The 20,255-nt window shown below is 43.2% G+C and overlaps 2 protein-coding genes across 3 annotated transcripts in view; one reads left to right on the forward strand and one right to left on the reverse strand.

The window, feature by feature from the left end:
* Window positions 1–10,304, forward strand: part of B3GAT2 (beta-1,3-glucuronyltransferase 2) — a 101,858-nt gene extending 91,554 nt beyond the window's left edge. Inside the window, exons 3-4 of the mRNA XM_040261402.1 lie at window positions 9,667–9,815; window positions 9,905–10,304. Of these exons, the coding sequence (XP_040117336.1) occupies window positions 9,667–9,815; window positions 9,905–9,991 (236 nt within the window). The 3' untranslated portion in view covers window positions 9,992–10,304. The remainder of the gene's footprint in view (window positions 1–9,666; window positions 9,816–9,904) is intronic.
* Window positions 10,305–10,308: 4 nt separating this feature from the next.
* Window positions 10,309–20,255, reverse strand: part of SMAP1 (small ArfGAP 1) — a 183,387-nt gene continuing 173,440 nt past the window's right edge. For both annotated transcript variants that reach the window (XM_040261404.1, XM_040261403.1), the window contains 3 exons: window positions 15,074–15,245; window positions 13,890–14,194; window positions 10,309–11,244 (listed from right to left, as the gene is read on the reverse strand). In XM_040261404.1, the coding sequence (XP_040117338.1) occupies window positions 11,101–11,244; window positions 13,890–14,194; window positions 15,074–15,245 (621 nt within the window). In that variant the 3' untranslated portion in view covers window positions 10,309–11,100. The remainder of the gene's footprint in view (window positions 11,245–13,889; window positions 14,195–15,073; window positions 15,246–20,255) is intronic.

The following is a 20,255-nucleotide window of genomic DNA, read 5'->3' on the forward strand; positions in this document are numbered from 1 at the left end:
GACAGGACGCAGATAGAGAAAAAGGATGGAATGGTACAGGCAAATGAAGACAGGACGCAGATAGAGAAAAAGGACAGGATGGTACAGGCAAATGAAGACAGGACGCAAATAGAAGAAAAGGGATTACTTTACATTTGAGACATTTCATACAATTTTCATTGTAACCACAAAACATAAATGTAGAGCAGAAACAAACATAAAAAAGGAGGAACTCAGAAAAACATCTTAGATAACCACCAAACTAAAATGGCAGACAAATATAAAGAGAAAGCAACATGGAGATATAGAGCAATGAGAAACAAAAGATTAAAATGGCAGTACTAAGTCCTCATTTATTAATTACCCTATATGTAAATGAAGTGAATTCACCGGTCAAAAGACACAGTGGTTGGATGGATTAAAAATAAGACCCAAGTATATACTGCCTCCAAGAGACTCACCTCAGCTCTAAAGACAAACACAGGCTCAAAGTGAAGGAATGAAAGATAATACTCAAAGCAAAATCAGTCAAAAGAAACCAGGTGTAGCCATACTCCCATCAGCTAAACTAGTCTTCAAGCCAAAAGTGGCAAGAAGAGACAAAGATGGACAGTATATAATGAAAAAAGAAACAATTCATCAAGAAAACATAATGGATGTGTGTGTGTGTGTGTGTGTCCTAACATAGAAGCACCAGAAAATATAATTAACAAACCTAAAAATTATTGTGTTGCTGACAGCAACACAGTAATAGTAGGAGGCTTTAACTCTCCACTTACATCAGTGGGTAGATCATGCAGACAAAAAGTCAACAAGGCAATAGCCTTAAGTGAAATATTAGACCAGATGAACTTTATAAACTTATACACACTATCCGATCCAAGTGTAGCAGAATGCACACTCTTCTTGAGAGCACATGGGACATTCTCAGAGCGAGATCATATGTTGGGGCGCGAAACAAGTCTCAAGAATACTGAAATCATTACAAGCATCTTTTCTGATCAGAATGGCATGAAACTAGAAGTCAACTATAAGCAGAACGCTGGAAAAATGACAAATATGTGGAGATTTCAGAACATGCTACTGAATAACTCTTGGGTCAATGAGGAAAGCAAGGGAGAAATTTTAAAATACCTGAAGATAAATGAAGATGAAAGTACCAAAGTCTATGGAATGCAGTAAAATAGTACCAGGAGGGAATTTTATAGCAATATAAACCTGGCTCAAGAAACAAGAAAAATTCAAACAATTTACCTTACACCTAAGTGAACTAGAAAAAGAAGAGATAAAGTCCAGAGGGAGCAGAAATAAGGAGACAGTGAAGATCATAGTGGAAATAAATGAAATACAGACTTTAAAGACAATAGACGAGATCAAGGAAACTAAGAGCTGATTCTTTGAAAATGTAAAAAAAAAAAAAAAAGGCAAACCTTTAGCTAGACTCACTAAGAAAAAAGAGAAAAGGCTCAGATAAATAAACTTGAGAATGAAAGAGAAGAAATTGCAAAGAACACAACAGAAATATAAAGTATTATAAGTGAATACTATGAATAGCTGTATGTCAACACATTAGATAACCTAGAAGAAACGGATGAATTCTTGGAATCATATAACCTTCCAAGACTGGATCATGAAGAAACAGAAACTATGAGTCGGCCAATCACTAGGAAGGAGATTGAACCAGTCATCAAGAACCAAATGGCTTCACAGGAGAATTCTACCAAAAATTCAAAAAAGATTTAATACCTGTGTTTCTCAAATTTTTCCCAAGAAACTTGAAGAGGAAGGAATGCTGCATAACTTAATATTAACAATAATGAAGTCAACATTCTCCTGTTCCCAAAACCGAAAAGAGAAACAAACAAAAATGAAAATTATAGACCAGTATCTTATGAGCATAGATGCAAAAAATCTCAACAAAATATTAGCAAACTAACTACATCAAAAGGATCATAAATCATAATCAAGTGGGATTTATTCTAAGGATACAAGAATGGTTCAAAATCTGCAGATCAATCAGCATGATACACCACCTTAACAAAATGAGATATATATATATATATATATATATATATATATATATAAAATCAATAGACGCAAAAAAAGCATTTGACAAAATTCAACACCCATAGAAAAACTCTCAATGAAATGGGTATAGAAGGAACATAAATAACATAATACAGGATTAGAAGTCCTAGCCAGAGCTGTCAAGAAAAAGATACAGAAAAAGTAAAATGGTCATTACTTACAGATGATATGAGAGCTATATATACAAAACCCTAAAGTCTCCATCAAAAAAAAAAAAAACTATTAGAAGTAATAAATGAATAAAGTTTCAGGGTACAAAATTAGTATACAGAAATTGGTTGTGTTTCTATACACTAACAAAGAATTATCAGAAGGAGAAATTAAGAAATGCCATTTATAATTTTAAAGAATACCTTGGAATAAATTTAACCAAGGAGGTAAAAGACCTGCATACTGAAAGCTATAAGACACTGATGAAAGAAACTGAAGAAGATGCAAAGAAGTGTTTCCTCTGGTAAGGAAAACAAAGGCAAAAACTGGGACTACATACAACTAGAAAGCTTCTGCACAGCAAAAGAAGTCATCAACAAAATGAAAAGACAACCTACCAAATGGGAGATGATATCTGTAAATAATATATCTGATAAGGCACTAATATCCAAAATATGTGAAGAACTCATACAGCTCAAGAACAACAACAAAAAAATCCTGATTAAAAATTGGGCAGAAGATCTGAATACTTTTCCAAAGTAGACACACAGGTGACCAACAGGTACACAAAAAGATGTTAAACAGCACTAATTATTAGGGAAATGCAAATCAAAAGCACAATGAAATACCATCTCACACCCGTTAGAATGGCTATCACCAAAAGGGCAAGAAAAACAAATGTTGGAAAGGATATGGAGAAAAGGGTACACACCCACACTGTTTGTGGGAATGTAAATTGGTACAGCTACCATAGCAACTATGGTATGTAAAATAGAATGGTAATTCCTAAAAAAAAAACATTAAGAATAATTAACTTGTAGCTATTCTACTTCTGGATATTTATCCAAGGAACACAAAAACACCAAAGAAACATACACAACCCTGTGTTCAGGGCAGTATTATTTACAATAGCCAAGATACAGAAATAGCCCAAGTGCCCCTCAGTGAATGAATGGATAAAGACGATGTGGTATATACACACAATGAATGAGTGAAGTCACTCAGCCGGGTCCGACTCTTTGTGACCCCATGGACTGTAGCCTACCAGTCTCCTCCTTCCATGGGATTCTCCAGGCAAGAGTACTGGAGTGGGTTGCCATTTCCTTCTCCAGGAGATCTTCCCGATAAAGGGATTGAACCCAGGTCTCCTGCACTGCAGGCAGACGCTTTACCCTCTGAGTCTGAGCCACCAGGGAAGAGTACATGTACGTTAATCCCAAACTCCTAATTTATCTTCCCTCTTTCCCCTTTGGTAACCATAAGTTGGTTTTCTATGCCCATGAGTCAGATTCTCATTTTGTAAATAAGTTCATTTGTATCATATTTTAGATTCCACATAGAGGTGATATCATGCTATTTGTCTTTCTGTCTGGCTTGATTGACTTAGTCATAATCTCTAGGTCCATCCATGTGCAGAAAAAGGATTATCTCCTCCTTTTTATGGCTAATACGCCATTGTATATATGTACCACGTCTTCTTTATCCATTCCTCTGTTGATGGACACTGAGGTTGCTTCCACGCCTTAGCTATTATAAATAGTGCTGCTCTGAACACTGGGGTCACAGAGTCGGACACAACTGAGCAACTAAGAACACAAACAATGGGGTGGGGGGAGGCATATATATTCTCAAATTATAGTTTTCTCCAAGTATATCCTCACGAGTGGGATTGCTGCATCTTATGGTAATATAACATCATAAACCAATGTTACCTCAATACAAAGATTTTACAAATGTTTAGTGCTTTAAAAAAATTACTTATTTGGCTGCTCGAGTTGTAGCTGTGGCATGCAGAATCTTCCTCTCGGCTTGTGAAATCTTTGTTGCATCATGCAGGGTCTTTTGTCGAGGTACACGATTCTTTAGTTGTAGTGCACGGGCTTAGGTGCTTCTTAGCATGTGGGATTAGTTCCCCTACGAAGGACTGAACCTGCTTTCTCTGCATCGCAAGGCAGATTCTTAGCCACTAGGCCACTAGGGGAGTCTCTAGTGCTTTTAAAAATAATTTTTCATCGACGTACTGCTTTAGATGTATCTCACAAATTTTGATGTTTTTGCTTTCAGTTTACCATTTTTTTTCTTTTTTCTTTTGATTTGTATTTAGAATTATGTGGTTTAATTTCTAGATATTTAGATTTTCCAGATATCTGTATATATTGATTTCTATTTTGATTCCACTGTGGTTAGAGAAATGTTTGGGGCAATTTGCATTCTTTTAAATTAAGACTTGACTTATGGCCCAGACTAAGTATGTCAAGGCTGTATATTGTCACCCTGCTTATTTAACTTATATGCAGAGTACATCATGAGAAACGCTGGACTTGAAGAAACACAAGCTGGAATCAAGATTGCCAGGAGAAATATCAATAACCTCAGATATGCAGAGGACACCACCCTTATCACAGAAAGTGAAGAGGTACTAAAAAGCCTCTTGATGAAAGTGAAAGTGGAGAGTGAAAAAGTTGGCTTAAAGCTCAGCATTCAGAAAATGAAGATCATGGCATCCAGTCCCATCACTTCATGGGAAATAGATGGGCAAACAGTGGAAACAGTGTCAGACTTTATTTTGGGGGGCTCCAAGATCACTGCAGATGGTGACTGCAGCCGTGAAATTAAAAGATGCTTACTCCTTGGAAGAAAAGTTATGACCAACCTAGATAGCATATTCAAAAGCAGAGACATTACTTTGCCGACTAAGGTCTGTCTAGTCAAGGCTATGGTTTTTCCTGTGGTCATGTATGGATGTGAGAGTTGGACTGTGAAGAAGGCTGAGTGCCAAAGTATTGATGCTTTTGAACTGTGGTGTTGGAGAAGACTCTTGAGAGTCCCTTGGACTGCAAGGAGATCCAACCAGTCCATTCTGAAGCAGATCAGCCCTGGGATTTCTTTGGAAGGAATGATGCTGAAGCTGAAACTCCAGTACTTTGGCCACCTCATGCGAAGAGTTGACTCATTGGGAAAGACTCTGATGCTGGGAGGGATTGGGGGCAGGAGAAGGGGACGATAGAGGATGAGATGGCTGGATGGCATCACGGACTTGATGGACCTGAGTCTGAGTGAACTCCGGGAGTTGGTGATGGACAGGGAGGCCTCGCGTGCTGCGATTCATGGGGTCGCAAAGAGTCGGACACGGCTGAGTGACTGAACTGAACTGAAGGCCTATTTTAATAATATTCTATGTGCACTTGAAAACAAAGTGTATTCTGCTTCGTTGGGCAGGATCCCTGGTGGCTCAGCTGGTAAAGAATCCACCTGCAATGAAGGAGACCTTGGTTTGATTCCTGGGTGGGGAAGTTCCCCTAAAACAAGGGATAGGCTGCCCACTCCAGTGTTCTTGGGCTTCCCTGGTGGCTCAGCTGGCAAAAAATCAACCTGAAACGCGGTTTGATCCCTGGGTTGGGAAGATCCCCTGGGGTCGCAAAGAGTCAGACACCACTGACAGACTAAGCAGAATTTACTAAGTGACAAATTTAAGGTCAAGTTGTTTGACAGTGTTAAGTCTTAAATATTCTTTCCTTTTTCAAATTTAGAAACAGTTCAGTTGCTATTTCTTCAAATATCTTTTCTTCTATCCCCTGCTCCCACCTTTCATTCTGTTTTCATGACTCATGTGTGTGTGTGTATTGGTGTTTTTCCTTTTGTTTCCTTTGGGAGGTTTCTATTATTTATTAATCTTTTATTCTGCAGTGTCTTATATTAATCTCACCTAGTTTATTTTTCATCTCAGACATTGTATTTCGTCAGAGTGAGCTCACTTTGTTCTACTTAGCATGTTTACGCTTTCCCCTACCTTTTTGAACATCTTAACTGTTTTAATATCTTTGTTCTATACTTCTATCATCTGTGCCATTTCTGCTGACTGAGTATGGGATTATAATTTCCTGCTTCTTTGCTCATCTGGTCATTTTTCTATTTGAGGCATTTAAAAGTTGGTTGTTAGGTACTAGAAAAAAATATGTGTTCAGTTATTTATAATAGATTGTATTTATATATACTTTTACATACATACACACATGTATGTAAAATTAATGTATATATAAATATTTTACACACATAAATACACACACACAGGCTTCCCTGGTGGCTCAGGCAATAAAGCATCTGCCTGCAATGCAGAGACTTGAGTTCAATCCCTGGGTCAGGAAATGACACCTCGCTCCAGTATTCTCACCTGGAAAATTCCATGGACAAAAGAGCCTGGTAGGATACAGTCCACGTGATCCCGAAGAGTCGGACATGACCGAGCAACTTCATACACAAAAAAAACAAAAAATACACACCCATATGTAACTATACACACGAGTGTGTATATAATTATGTGTTTGTAGGTTATATAAGTAATTCACTATTAGCTTTTTTTCTGGGATACAACTAAGTTACTTAGAAACTTTCTCTTTTCCAGGCTTACCTTGAGGTATGTAGGCAAAACCAGCCCAGGCTTCCTTTTAGCGCTTGTGCCGTGCGAGCACTCTCCCAGGTGCCCGCCGTCGCCCACTGCACCCTGGCTGTGGGGCATGTGGCCAGGCCAGCCCCGGAGGCCTCCGGGGACTGACCCACCTCTTTCCAGTGGTTCCTGGCCTGGCCTAGGGGAGTCTCAGCAGCATCTGCTGAGCAGGGGTGAGCACTCTGCAGACAGCCACGCTCCCGCTCCCCAGGGTGATGCTCCATGACTTCCAGGTGTCTTGTCCTCCCCGAATTCTCAGCTCTGTTCCTCAGCTCAGAGGCAGCAGAGCTGTGTGTATTCCCCTCCCCGGCATGTAGCCTTGAAACACGCTTCAAGCAGGAATCTGGGGCTCACAGTTGTCTCTCTTCTTGGAGACCTGTCCTGTGCACCTCTTTTCCAATGTCTGGAAACTACTTTTTCAAACGTTTTGTCTGGTTTTTAATGGCAACAGAGAAAACCCAGCCCTTGTGGCTTTAGCCATATGTCTGTAGGTGGTGAACACACACTGGGCCAGCCAGTGCTTCTGACTGGGAGGGACTAGACCCCCTACCCTATTCCATCTGTGGAAGCCAGAAGATCCTGCTCTTTGAAAGGGTACAACCAGCGTTCTTTGCACTTCATTTTTTACCCAACTGACCAGAATAGAGAGTCCTACTCCCATGATTTTTGTAAGGCTCCTAGAGTCTCAAAAGCTTCTGAAAAACATTTTTAAAGCTAACTTATTTCAATTTCACTGACAAAAAGGAAGGGTACATACTTGAGGCATAAATACTTGGAAATGAAGAAAACTGTTGGAAGCAATGTTTAGGATGCTTGCTCTACTTTCAGAGGGTGGGTCCTCACTCCAAGGTTCACAGCAGGTTGAGACGATGCCCAGGGCTTGGCCTGATCACCGAGTGGTTCCTGGTGCTGCTGTGATCACTTCCTTTGGAGACCTCACCGAGCAAGGCCTGGCAAAGGGGGGGAGGGGTCTGAACTGCCCCCCAACCCACACCCCACACTCCAGTGGGGTCAGGACAGGGCCTTGCAGCAAAGCAGTGTGTAGCTTCCCTCTGGCCGTCACCTCTGCCTGAGCGGTGGACTCTGCCTTATAACTGCTGTTAAGAGCCTGCAAGATATTCCCAAGCTAAGGAAATCGAGAAAACATTGAATCCTCCAGTGGTCACGATGATGAATGTGTTAGTAAGGGAAAATGAAGGGGAACAGATCAAAGTGGCATCACATAATGACTTCAGTACAATTGGGATCCTTTTTTTTTTTTTTTTTTTTAATGAGAATGAGGAAATAAAATCAGTACCTTGAAGCTATGTGAGAAATACACCAGGAGCTTCAGCCTGCTTGAGAAGAGCAGATGCTGAATTAGGAAAAGAGGATGAAGCTTATTGAAAACACATTTAGAAAACCAGAAACCTTTTAACTGTTACTCTTGAGTTGACCAAGTAGAAATCACTCTATTGTGTTAATTTGAACCTTTGGCTTTTGGGAGACCCATGGCTGTTGGAGTTACACCTGAGGAAGGCTTCAGACTTGTTAGCAAAGTGGGGTGAAATGCAGGTGGCCTATGCCACCTCCTCTTATCATATTAATAATATTTACAATGGAATTTATGTGTTTTAGGGTCCTTTGAATGGAGCTGTGCAGTTAGTGGGGTCTTTCTGTTCCCTAATTTCACACCAGACATGAGGGGAGAGGGTGTCATGCCTCTCGTGGATGAGGAAATGGGCGAGTTTCAGAATCAAGAAAGGCTGAGTGGCTGGGCCAGTTCTCAGCCACAAGGACTCACACGAAATGGAGGCTGCTGACTCCGCATTCTCCCAGGACACGCTGTCCCTGTGGGACTGGTGGATACACTGGGCCGGTCCTGGGATAACTATAATTTGCAATCATCTCCTTGTTCTGCCCCACTCAGGCCCTCTGTACCCGCCTGAGTCTGTAGGTGGCACAGTGGTGTCTCCCCAAAAGGCAGCGGGCTAGAAGCACGGGTCGGGCTAGGCCGGCACCTGCAGAGGTTGAAAGGATGCCGCTGGGTGTTCCCACAGCTCCTCCACAGCTGACTGCAGTCATCCCATACTTGGCTAACTATCCTTTTGCAAAAGGCAGCATAAATCAATTCAGTTCGTGTAAGGAAGGGCAAAAACTTGCTAAGAAAACATTCCTGGAGATTGGTCCTCTGAACTGTAGAAGGTGCCTGGCTTTACAGTCAGTTTAGGCATGAGGAGCAGAGGTCGGGCGTCAGACATCTAAAAATCATGATGTCTGTGACGGCTGCTTGCAGACATGCCTTGTGGCACACTTAACGGCTGAGCCTTTAATACTGACTTTGTTAAACTACAGATTAGATAGTAATGACTTTTCATTAAGGCCAAACCACTTAAGGAAATTGACACAAATTTGTTTCCTTGAAAAATGAAACACAGAAACCAAATTTATCAATGGCCTGATATCTCCTGAACTGACTTACAGCCCCAACCCCCTTCAGATGGAAATGACTATTATAGAGTATTCATTTCTTAGCTAACTGACTTGATTCTATTGCTCAGTCTTCTGACCACAAGGGCCATCAGAGCAGTGCTGGCTTCGGTAGGGACACAGGGAGGTATCAGAGGTCACATAGGGTAGGGACTCCCCCAGGGACAGGCAGTCTGTGTGGTTTTCAGCTGCGTTCAGGCCTCAGTCATTCCCACAGGGCGAAATGGAGGTATAACGACTTCTATGAATTGCACCCTCTATCTTATCAACAGACCAGACTTCATACTTTCTATAGCTGGCCCTCCCCAGCCCCGGCACAGACCCTGATCGGGGCAGCAGACTCTGGTGCAATGGCAGGCTGTCCTTCTGAGACTGTCATGGAGTTAATGCTCTGGTTCAACTCTGTGAACCCAGACTTGGCTCAAATTAGGTACTAAAAACACAAGCTCGGACGTGACCAGAATCTTATATATAATATGTATATTTTTTAAGTACACCAAGATCTTAAACTCTTTTTTTTAACTTTTCTTACACAGGATTTGCTGTAAGCCTTCAGGTCATCTTGTCCAACCCCAAAGCTGTATTCAAGCGCCGTGGGTCCCAGCCCGGGATGCAGGAATCTGACTTTTTGAGGCAGATCACGACCGTTGAAGAACTGGAACCAAAAGCAAATAACTGCACCAAGGTACCCCCTTCACTTGTGCCACCTTCCCCCACCCCTGCCCTTGCTGTGTGCCCGCCTGAGCATGCCTACCCACTAGGTCTCCTCCCCAGGTCCTCGTGTGGCACACTCGGACAGAGAAGGTGAACCTCGCCAACGAGCCCAAGTACCACCTGGACACCGTGACGATTGAGGTGTGACGGGGCCGCCCTGAGCCTCGGGCGTGGGAGGCGGCGGGCGCCGCCTCGGCTCCTATCTCCATTTGTTCTGCATGTTCCCCTGTGTCCTGGACAGTCTCCATACGGTACAGCTGAGGGCACGCAGGGTACCACTCTCAGAATCTTACTTTTATTCCCCCTGTTTGGCCTTATAATTCGTTACAACTGAACAGGTTTTTGAAACAGATGACAAGTATTTTGTCAACAATATGTTCCCAATTCGTGACTGCAACGTGAAGTAATTTTTGTCAGGTTGGTGGAAGTATACGTCACAGGAAATAAAACCCACAAAAAAGGTCTATGGATTCATCTGTTTAATACAGGGATATGACATCTGTCAGTACTAGGCACCATAAAATGTAAACACAATCACTGTCATAAACCTGGATACGCCTTCAAGGACTGAGTGGCTTGTGTAGTTACCCTGTCTGCATCTAGTGCGGAGAAATGTCTCTTGCTAGCACTATGTATACATAGGAAAAGATCCCAATTCCAAGGAAGGCAGGTAAAATCTGACTCTTCAAACGTGTTAAACTAAGTTGTGTCATAAATCCAGGTTTATCTTCCTTTCACTAACCACGTTCCCTGGTAAGCACATCATAACAACAGCACAGTGAGGTGAATGTGACATAAAAGAGTCTGGATACACTAGAAAACAGTGCTTGGTGATACACTGATATTCTATTTATATGATTAAACATTTGATCATACAGTACCTTCCTACAGGATTACTGGCTAATCTGGGGGGGGGGGGTTCGTACTGTTAGAGGTATTACTAACATGATAACTACTTCCCTTATATGCAAACATGAGAGCTATAATTTCATCGAGAGGGAAACTGGTTATGCACATTGACTGAGCAGCTTCCCAGAGACTGTGTGTGCGAAATCCTGGGAATTGTGAGCAAAGCTGCCCTCGACATGGAACGGTTTCTCAACCTGCTTTTCACCACAGCAAATTCAATCAGTAAAGACCAACACGGTCAATCAGGTAACTCTTAATATGAACAAATGGGGGAAAAGAAAAAAACATGTATGTACATGAATGGACAGGGGAACTGGGTGTGTCTGAGCAGGAATGCCAGCGGGGGGTCACTTCCACAGCTGTGTGCTGAGCGTCTGCCCCGACGAGCCCCCGGACCAGCCCGCGGCCCCCGCTGAGGTGCTGGGCGGCTGCCCGAAGCCCGCCGCTGAGGCTGCGCCACCCAGGCTCAGGCCAGCCATCTGCTGGTTCACCTGCAAACACAGAAAAGCGCCTTCACTTCAGTCCTTGTTTCTTCAGCTGCCGCTGCACATTGTTCACGGCCAGCCTGTTTCACCAGAGGCAGCCTTTACCTGAAGCTGACACAGTCAGAATCAGAAGTGTAATAACCATTCTAAGTACTTCTCATCCATGTGAAAAGCAATCCGAGCCCTGGGGTGAAAGCAGACAATGCTTTCTCTTGGCCTCCATTTCCTTCCACGTGTTAGCCCTGGCCATCAAGTAATCTCAAATCAGTTTATATTTATTCAATTTCTGGACTCAATTTCTCGTCCCCCAAAGACGAACCACAAGTGAAAAAAGTACCAAGGCAATCTTGGAATTCATATCTGGATACACTACTCCAACTTTCAACTACACTAGAATAGAGTGCTTTAACTACTAAAGACTAAGAGAATGTTTAAAAGTAAAACACTCCAAAATTATGAATTGTATATGATGGCAACTGTTCTCCTGTTACTCAAGTCTTAAATACCTCAATATACTTTCTAAATATTAAAAAGTCATAAAACATTTTTTTCTGCTTAGCCAACTACATAAATATCTAAAATTAATTTACATTATATGACAAAAGGTGTAGGACTACATGCACTTTTCTTCCAGACTGGAGTTGTATGTGTACATAATAAGCCTCCTGCGCTCAGTCGTGTCTGACTCTGCGGCCCCATGGACGGTAGCCCACCAGACTCCTCTCTCCACAGGATTCTCCAGGCAAGAATACTGGAGTGGGTTGCCATGCCCTCCTCCTAAGGATCTTCCCATCCCAGGAACTGAACCTCCGTCTCCTGCACTAGCAGGTGGATTCTTTACCACTAGGACCACCAGGGCAGCTCAAGCCTCCTGAGCCCTCCCCTTCTCACTTCTAAGACTGATGCGGAGTGCAGGAAAGGCAAGGAGATTTACCAGAAAGTGAGATGGCTGGACGGCATCCCCGACTTTATGGACCTGAGTCTGAGTGAACTCCGGGAGTTGGTGATGGACAGGGAGGCCTGGCATGCTGCAATTCATGGGGTCGCCAATAGTCGGACACGACTGAGCAACTGAACTGAACTGAATTCAACTGAACTGGATTCACCTGAACTGGATTCAAAACCTGTGCTCAGGGTTGAACTGTATTAATAAATAAAGTTCATCTGTCTACAGTTCCTCAAAGACAGTAATATTAACCATGTCACCGATGAGGCATCGTGGAGGGGCAGGTCACTTCTTGGCAGGTGCTAAATGATGTTTTAACCCCCCTGTCGTGGCCCACAGGCCCCATCAGGGAGCGCTGGAGCAGAGCATCCCCTCTGGCATTCCCAGAAATCAGGCAGGTAAGCCTCCCACCCTCACCGCCCGGGTACAGCAGCCACCCTAACCTGAGCAAGGTCTGTGCCAGCATTCTGGCCACACAAAGGCTCTTACTGACATTTGGTACTTACAGTTTTGAAATGCCCAGACAGCAGAGATCAATGTCATATAAACAATCCTTTAAAGAGTGATAGTAAAAATTACTTGGAACATTCATGGGTATACAGTGATTTTGCTAATGTTAATTAAAAATCACTATATACAGTCCTATTCTCTGAATGCTGCCGAGAACAGAAATCAAGGGCAGCCAAATACCAGAGGAATATCAAACAGGAAGCATACAAAGAAGGGTGGGAGATGAACCTACATCTGAGGTCTCTGTCTATGGAGCCAGAGAGAAGTCAGAATGGATTTGAAAGAGGAAACACTAAAATGCCACCTCCCGGCTCTGAACTAACAGGCAGAAATGGGATCTCGTAATGTGAGATGTAGGACATAAATAAGGACTTGCTCATATCTTACAGGAATTCCTGAATTAGTAGGTATTCTTTTTAAACATAAATGTGTTTATAATGTAAAAAATACAACTCTACAAACATATTTGAAGAAAAAGATTCCTTATACATCCATGTGCAGTAGCCACGGAGAACAGCCTAGATCTCTCAGAAATAGTGCTGTGAGAATGCAAGGCTGGGTTTTTTTTTTTTTTTCCTCTCTAATTTGTGAGAGTTACCAAGAACCCTTGAAATTATTAGTGAAAATAGATTGGTCTAAGTTGTTGACATAAACCCCCTCTCAGGGAGCTGGGTTAAGGCTCGGCACACTAATTTCAAAAAATGCCCAAGATAACGTCTAGCTGTTACACAAAAAAATATGGACACTCAACAGTTACAGCTGCGCTGGAATCGGAAATGAAAAACTACGCAACATTCTCTACAGAATGTTCTAAATACAGGAGCAATGGCAGCTCATTTGTCTATCTGATGAGACAGTTTTGACCTTTTATAACATTAGAAGTAAAGTAGCTCAGTCATGTCCGACTCTTTGCAACCCCATGGACTGTAGCCTACCAGGCTCTTCCCTCAATGGGATTCTCCAGGCAAGAATATTGGAGTGGGTTGCCATTTCCTTCTCCAGGGGATCTTTCCAACCCAGGGATCGAACCCAGGTCTCCCGCATTGCAGGCAGACACTTTAACCTCTGAGCCACCAGGGAAGCCCAACATTATCCCTACTTAATTCTTTTTGCCAGATTGTTACGAGTTAAAAACAAACCCGTTGAGCAGACAGACCTGGTCTGACTCTGGAGAGGCTGAGGGGTAGGTGCTTACCTGGGGGAGGTTCCACGGGCTCTGCGGAGCTGGCTGCAGGCCAAATTTCCCCTGGGTTGCGCCCAAATGAGCGACCATCCCTGGCGGCCCGACCACGCCCTGCGCCAGTGGCATCACAGCAGTCTGTGTGCTGCCCATGAAGCCATTGGGCACCGGCACGCCCACCATCATGCCCGCACTTGGCCCCAGTGAGCTGCCCACCAGGCCAGGAGCTGTGGGCACAGGCACGCCCATGGACGGGAAGCCTGGAAATGCAGCCGGTGCTTGTGAGGTAAACGGTAGATTCGTGGGTCCCATAAACACACCTGCAGCAGAAGAACCAAGCAAAGAAAACGCATGAGACAACAGAGATATTGCACACTGCTGCCCTCATTGAGCACAGACAAAGGATGACCACCTCTAAACTGCCCATGGCAAAAACTTTAATTCTTGTCTGGCTGCTCCTACAGCCCAGGCCAGCTCACACCTACACCCTCAGAGCCGGTTACTTCCAGAAAGCAGACAAATCAGCTACGAGCCTGAGCAAATTAGAGGGGATGAAGCTTGTGCAGCAGCCACATAACATGCCCACTGTGAAGACCAGACGACACAGCAGGGACTGCTGCTGCTCTGCACGCTCATCTCTCATGACCAGAAAAGCAGTCAGAGCTGACAGCATCTGGTTTTAATGGAAGCAGCTGGGACGTCATATAATTTCAGTTCACATGTGAATTTCAGTTCACATGTGAAATGCAGCCCGTTATTCCAGAGGAAATGACAGATTAAAACTGCAAACAGTAAATCTTACCATGCTAGTATTTCTTTATAATTATATTAAAAAAAAAATCTCAGAGTTCTTTTGTGTTATCTCAGACTTACTGCTTAACTTACAGAAAAAACACCATACTGTACAGTTATAAGCTTCATGCAAATCAATCTTAAATAATTCTTCAAAGATAATCCATTTTCTGTAAGGCTTGTGAAACAATGCTAAGTAATATGACACAAGCTGTTAATCCCAAATGAATCAAGTTTTGTGCACCCTGTATATGCTTTCTATTTCCTAATGCTTCTTTCATGTCAGTTTTGTAGTTGTGCAAACTGCAACAACAGAAGCACTCATCACACAGGAAAACAGGGAAGAAATATCACTGACACTCTAAAACCGCAGCGGCTGCACTGAAGGCAGGCTTCCGATGACTTACCAGGAGCACCCTGCTGCTGGATGGCCCCGGTGCCATACAGAGACAAGATGGAGTCTCTGGAGAGCTGCTTCTTGGCCACCTCTTCTGACTTTGCAGCTTGCTCAGTGAATAGATCCAGGTCCCCAGATGTCACTGTAGACAGAGTGGCAGCTGCTGGTGCGGAGGACGGCCCCTGAGACAGATACCAAAACAGGCTGTCGAATTCCACATCGCAAATCAGAGCTCACCCATTCCTTGGAATCCAAATGAAGCTGTGAAATTAGAAACTAAACAACCGTAGAAGGTAAAACGGTGACACTGAAGAGAATCACTCCCACGCCCACACAAGACCAACAAGCAGGATAAAGGGATGACATTTCCTGTTTTGTATCTGTAAATGTAAATGAAGTAGACAGAACCTCTGATGCAGAACTTTGCCCACCACATCCTGACCACAGTGGCTTCAACAATAGGCACGTGATGGTGCAGCCTGAGGACCAGGATTCCTGGGAGACGTTTGGGCATCTCCTGCAGCAATTACTGCTTCAAAGGAATGGGTATCCCTTAGAATAAAGAACATTTCTATAGCTATAGCAGACTGCAAGACTGTCCTGTAATGACTGATTCTGTCATCTCTGGGGCAAAAAAAAATTTTGTTTTTCAAAAGCAACATCATGATATTTTTATGAACCTAATCTAATCCATTTTAACCACAACATTAGAGTGTTTCCAGACTACCCAGAAATGAGGAACAGCAAATGTGCAACCACCTACACTCTCCCTGAAACTTTGCATTCTGCTATGGACAAAAGTGAAGTGAAGTCGCTCAGTTGTGTCCGACTCTTTGTGACCCCATGGACTGTAGCTCCTCTGTCCATGGCAAGAGTACTGGAGTGGGTTGCCATTTCCTTCTCCAGAAGATCTTCCCAACCCAGGGATCGAATCTAGGTCTCCCGCATTGTAGGCAGACACTTTACCGTCTGAGCCGCCAGGGAAGTGTTGCTATGGACAGGGCTAAGTACAAATAAATACAAATAAACGCGTGGACATTTAACACAAAACAAAAATTTTCACTTAATCTCCTATATCTTGCACACACATGGTATTACACAGCCACAACTGATACCTCATTTTAATGATCTATACGGTCATTAAACACTTAATCACATTTGTATATAAGGAATTGACTTAGATACGAACAGTTTCAAAGAAATCTATGAAGGCTAGTAAAAACTGGATACGTCTTCTCAAATTATAAAATAAGGTGAGCAGCAAATAGAAGTTAAATCATATCTATGATTTGGCTTGAATTTTTTAAAAAATCAAACATTTGATGTCTTCACTATAAAACCTTCCAATAAACTACCATCCATACTCACAAGCTAACTTAAGGAGAACAGTATTTTCAATCTATTATTAACAAATTAAGCAAGAATTTTAAGATAGGAAAAAAAGCCATATATCTTTGCAAAAGATCTGAAATGTGTAAGAAATCAGACATGATGGGATTCAAATGTAACAGTGGGCTTGAATCAAATACATCTGCAGCACCAACGCAGCAGCAGAAGGCAGGGTTGAGAGGGGCCTCACGGCTCCCACAGGCCCCAGACTATCACTCCACCTTCCCACGCTTTCCCTGGGGCCTGGGGAGAGGAGCGGCCTCACAGCTGAGCCTGGGGACCACAGGGCATGCTCTGCACCATGGTGGCGTCTATTGTTCACATTGCTAGATAACAGAGCAACCACCTCCCTGAGTGATCTTCCATCCTAGTTTCTGTTAGTTTCTGTTTCTGCTTCAAAGGAATGGGCATCCCTTAGAATAAAGAACATTTCTGCAGCTACAGCAGATTGCAAGACAGTCCCACAATGACCAATTTTGTTGTCTTTGGGCGGGGGAGGAGTTTTGTTTTTCAAAAGCAACATCATGATATTTTTATGAATCTAATCTAATCCACTAGATCTTCCATCTTAGTTTCTGTTCAATCTGAGAACCTGCCCCAAACCCTGAGGTCTATTCCCCAAGGAGGGTACACAGGTATGAGAACACCCAAAGTGCTGGGGAGGCCACAGCTGCGTCTCACATTGGAGCAGCCTCCTGCTCCAGGCACAGAGGTTTCTTCTGATGAACGCCTGCTTCCGTGTGGACACAGGCTAAGCACAGCCGCACCAAGCAGCCTGGCTAGTAAGCGTTCCCACTGCTGTTTGCTTGAGGGGCTCCACGAGCTGGCATGACCACGCCAAGGTAAAGGAGGACAAGGCTGACCATCAGCATGCGCTTCTGGAGGCCGCAGGACCTGGAGGCTCTTTGGATCTGGGGCCAAGCCAAACCACGGTGCCTGGGTCTAGATGCTGTGGGGACGTGTATATTACAGACAGGACAGCTGTCTGTCCTGAGGGGCGGCTTCCACATGTCTCCTCTGGGGACACTAGAATGACTCCCCTCAACCTGCAATACACATGGACTCTCGGGTCAGCTAAGGACTCCCAGCCCCTCGGGGAAGACCCCACAGCCAGATGGTGAGCTGACGGGAATCCAGCCCAGTGCATACTCACAGAAGGGAAACTGACTAGAATTCGTACCACACTTGGAAAATCGGGACTGAAAAAAGATGGGGTTCAGAACCCACCAAATTAGGAGTCTATGTATAGTGTATGCATAAAACATGTGCTTGAACTCACCCCTCCCTCCCAGGATTTTTAAAGACATCATTTTGAAACCATGTCTGGATTAGTCTGCACATGTAGTCTGGACGGAAGATGATCCTGTGTATCAAATTATTTTAGATGACTCAATAAAACGGACATAACTTTGGTCCAAAAACAGTATTCCAGGAAAAGAATTAGGTGTGGCTTTAACAACCCACCCCGTTTCCTCCAGCTACAGAGGCAAACAGCCTGAGTCTGAAGGCCAGGGCTCATGCCACCCACCCTGGGCACAGAGGAGCCGCGTCACAGCCGGGCTCACACCGCCCACCCCGGGCAGAGTGGAGCAGCGCCCGCGGCTGGGCTCACACCATTGAGGGAGCCTGCTCTGGCCCGCACCTGCTCTGACTCTGGACGGGGCCTCGGCTGGGAGGGGCAAGGCAGCTCTCACCCGCCGAGCACGCTAGACCAAAAGAGACTACTTTTCACGCTTGCACTGTCACATATCCCAAGCACGTCTTCCTACAGCTACGGTATTAGCGTTAGATGACTCCTCACTGCCACACACATACGCCGGCCTGCACACATTCACAAGGTCCTTAACGCTAACTGAAACAATACTAGCAACACTCAGTTCCTCCCGTCCTCTGCTAGGGGAGGGAGGGAGGAGACGGGACAAAGCCATAAAATAAAGCTATTGTTTCTGAAAATAAACAGTAATGCTGCACTTAAACTAATGATTCCTAAGAAATCTATTTGCTCAATTCTAGTGTTAATTATACAATGACTATCACAATGATAATAAGTGTAACAAAAACATATGTCTTTAGTCTTAATAAGACATGAGTTCTTCCTTGGTAAAACTTTCTGTCCAATTCCCATTTGGCTCAGGTTTTCTAGAGAAAGGGAAATATTTTACCTCAAAAATTATGCTGTACTAAAACAAGCTAGTTGCTTATTTGTAACTTTAAAATCTTAAGTTGTATGCTTAAAAGTAACCGATGTTCCTGAAAGTTTACATATTTCACCTTAAAGACAACACTGCGTGTTATCACTTATATGTGGAGTCTTTAGAATAAAAAAGAAAGGCAAACCCATAGGAACAGAGAAGAATGGTGGTTGCCGGGGGCGCGGGAGGAAAGGAAATACAAGGGAACAAATTTATAGTTTTAAGATCAATGAAACCTGAGGACCTAATGCATAACATAGCTATAGTTGATTATAGTGTATTGAATAAATGAAATTTGATGAGAGTAGATTTTACAGATTTTCAACAAAATTAAATTTGTAAGATGATGGATGAGTTAAGTTGGTGGTAGGTAACTTTTCAATTACATTTCAATAAAGCTGAAAAAAACATTTAAAGTATTTAACAATTTATAATTCTAAAAAAAGATGCGACTGATGAATTACATCTTCAAAATATACAAACATCTCAATATATTAAAAAAACAACCCAATTAAAAAAATATGGGTAGAAGATCTAAATAGGCATTTCTACAAAGAAGACATACAGATGGCTAAAAAGCACATGAAAAAAATGCTCAACATAACTAATTAAGAGAAATGCAAATCAAAACTACAATGAAGTATCACCTCACTCCAGTCAAAATGGTCATCATCAAAAAGCCTACCAACAACCTGTGCTGGAGAGGGTGCAAAGAAAAGGGAGCCCTCCTACACTGCTGGGGCTTCCCACGTGGCTCAGTGGTAAAGAATCTGCCTGACGAGCAGGAGAGGCGGGTTCAGCCTCTAGGTTGGGAAGACCCCCTGCAGAAGGAAATGGCAACTCACTCCAGTTTCTAGCCTGAGAAATCCTATGGACAGAGGAGCCTGGCGAGCTACAGTCCACAGGGTCGCAAAGAGTTGGACACGACTTAGTGACTAAACCACCACCACCATCTGCACAGTTAATAGCAATGTAAATTGCAGCCACTATGGAGAACAGTATGGAGGCTTCTTTAAAAGCTAAAAACAGAACTACCACATGATCCAGCAATCCTGCTCCTGTGCATATATCCAGAGAAAACCATGACTAGAAAACATACACGCACCCCTATGTTCCATGCAGCACTATTTACAACAGCCAGGACATGGAAGCAACTTACATATCCACCAACAGATGAATGGATAAAGATGTGGTACGTATATGCAATGGAGTATTTGCTGTTGTTTAGCTGGTAAGTGATGTCCAACTCTTCTGCAACCCCATGGGCTATGGCTTGCCAGGTTCCTCTGTCCATGGGATTGCTCAGGCAAGAATACTGGAGTGGGTTGCCATTTCCTTCTCCAGGGGAGCTTCCTGACCCAGGGATCAAACCCGTGTCTCATTCACTGGCAAGTGGATTCTTTACCATCAAGCCACCAGGGAGGCCCAATGGAATATTACTCAGCCTTTAAAAAGAATGAAATAATGCCACTGGTGAAGTCAGTCAGACAGAGAAAGACAAGTACCATATGATACCACTTATATGTGGAATGAGTTCATTCCACATGAACTTATAAGAAACAAGTTCATTTACAAAACAGAAACTTATTTACAAAACAGAAATATAGGCTC

The sequence above is a fragment of the Oryx dammah genome, unplaced genomic scaffold, assembly GCF_014754425.2.
Source record: "Oryx dammah isolate SB20612 unplaced genomic scaffold, SCBI_Odam_1.1 HiC_scaffold_19, whole genome shotgun sequence".
NCBI lineage: Eukaryota > Metazoa > Chordata > Mammalia > Artiodactyla > Bovidae > Oryx > Oryx dammah.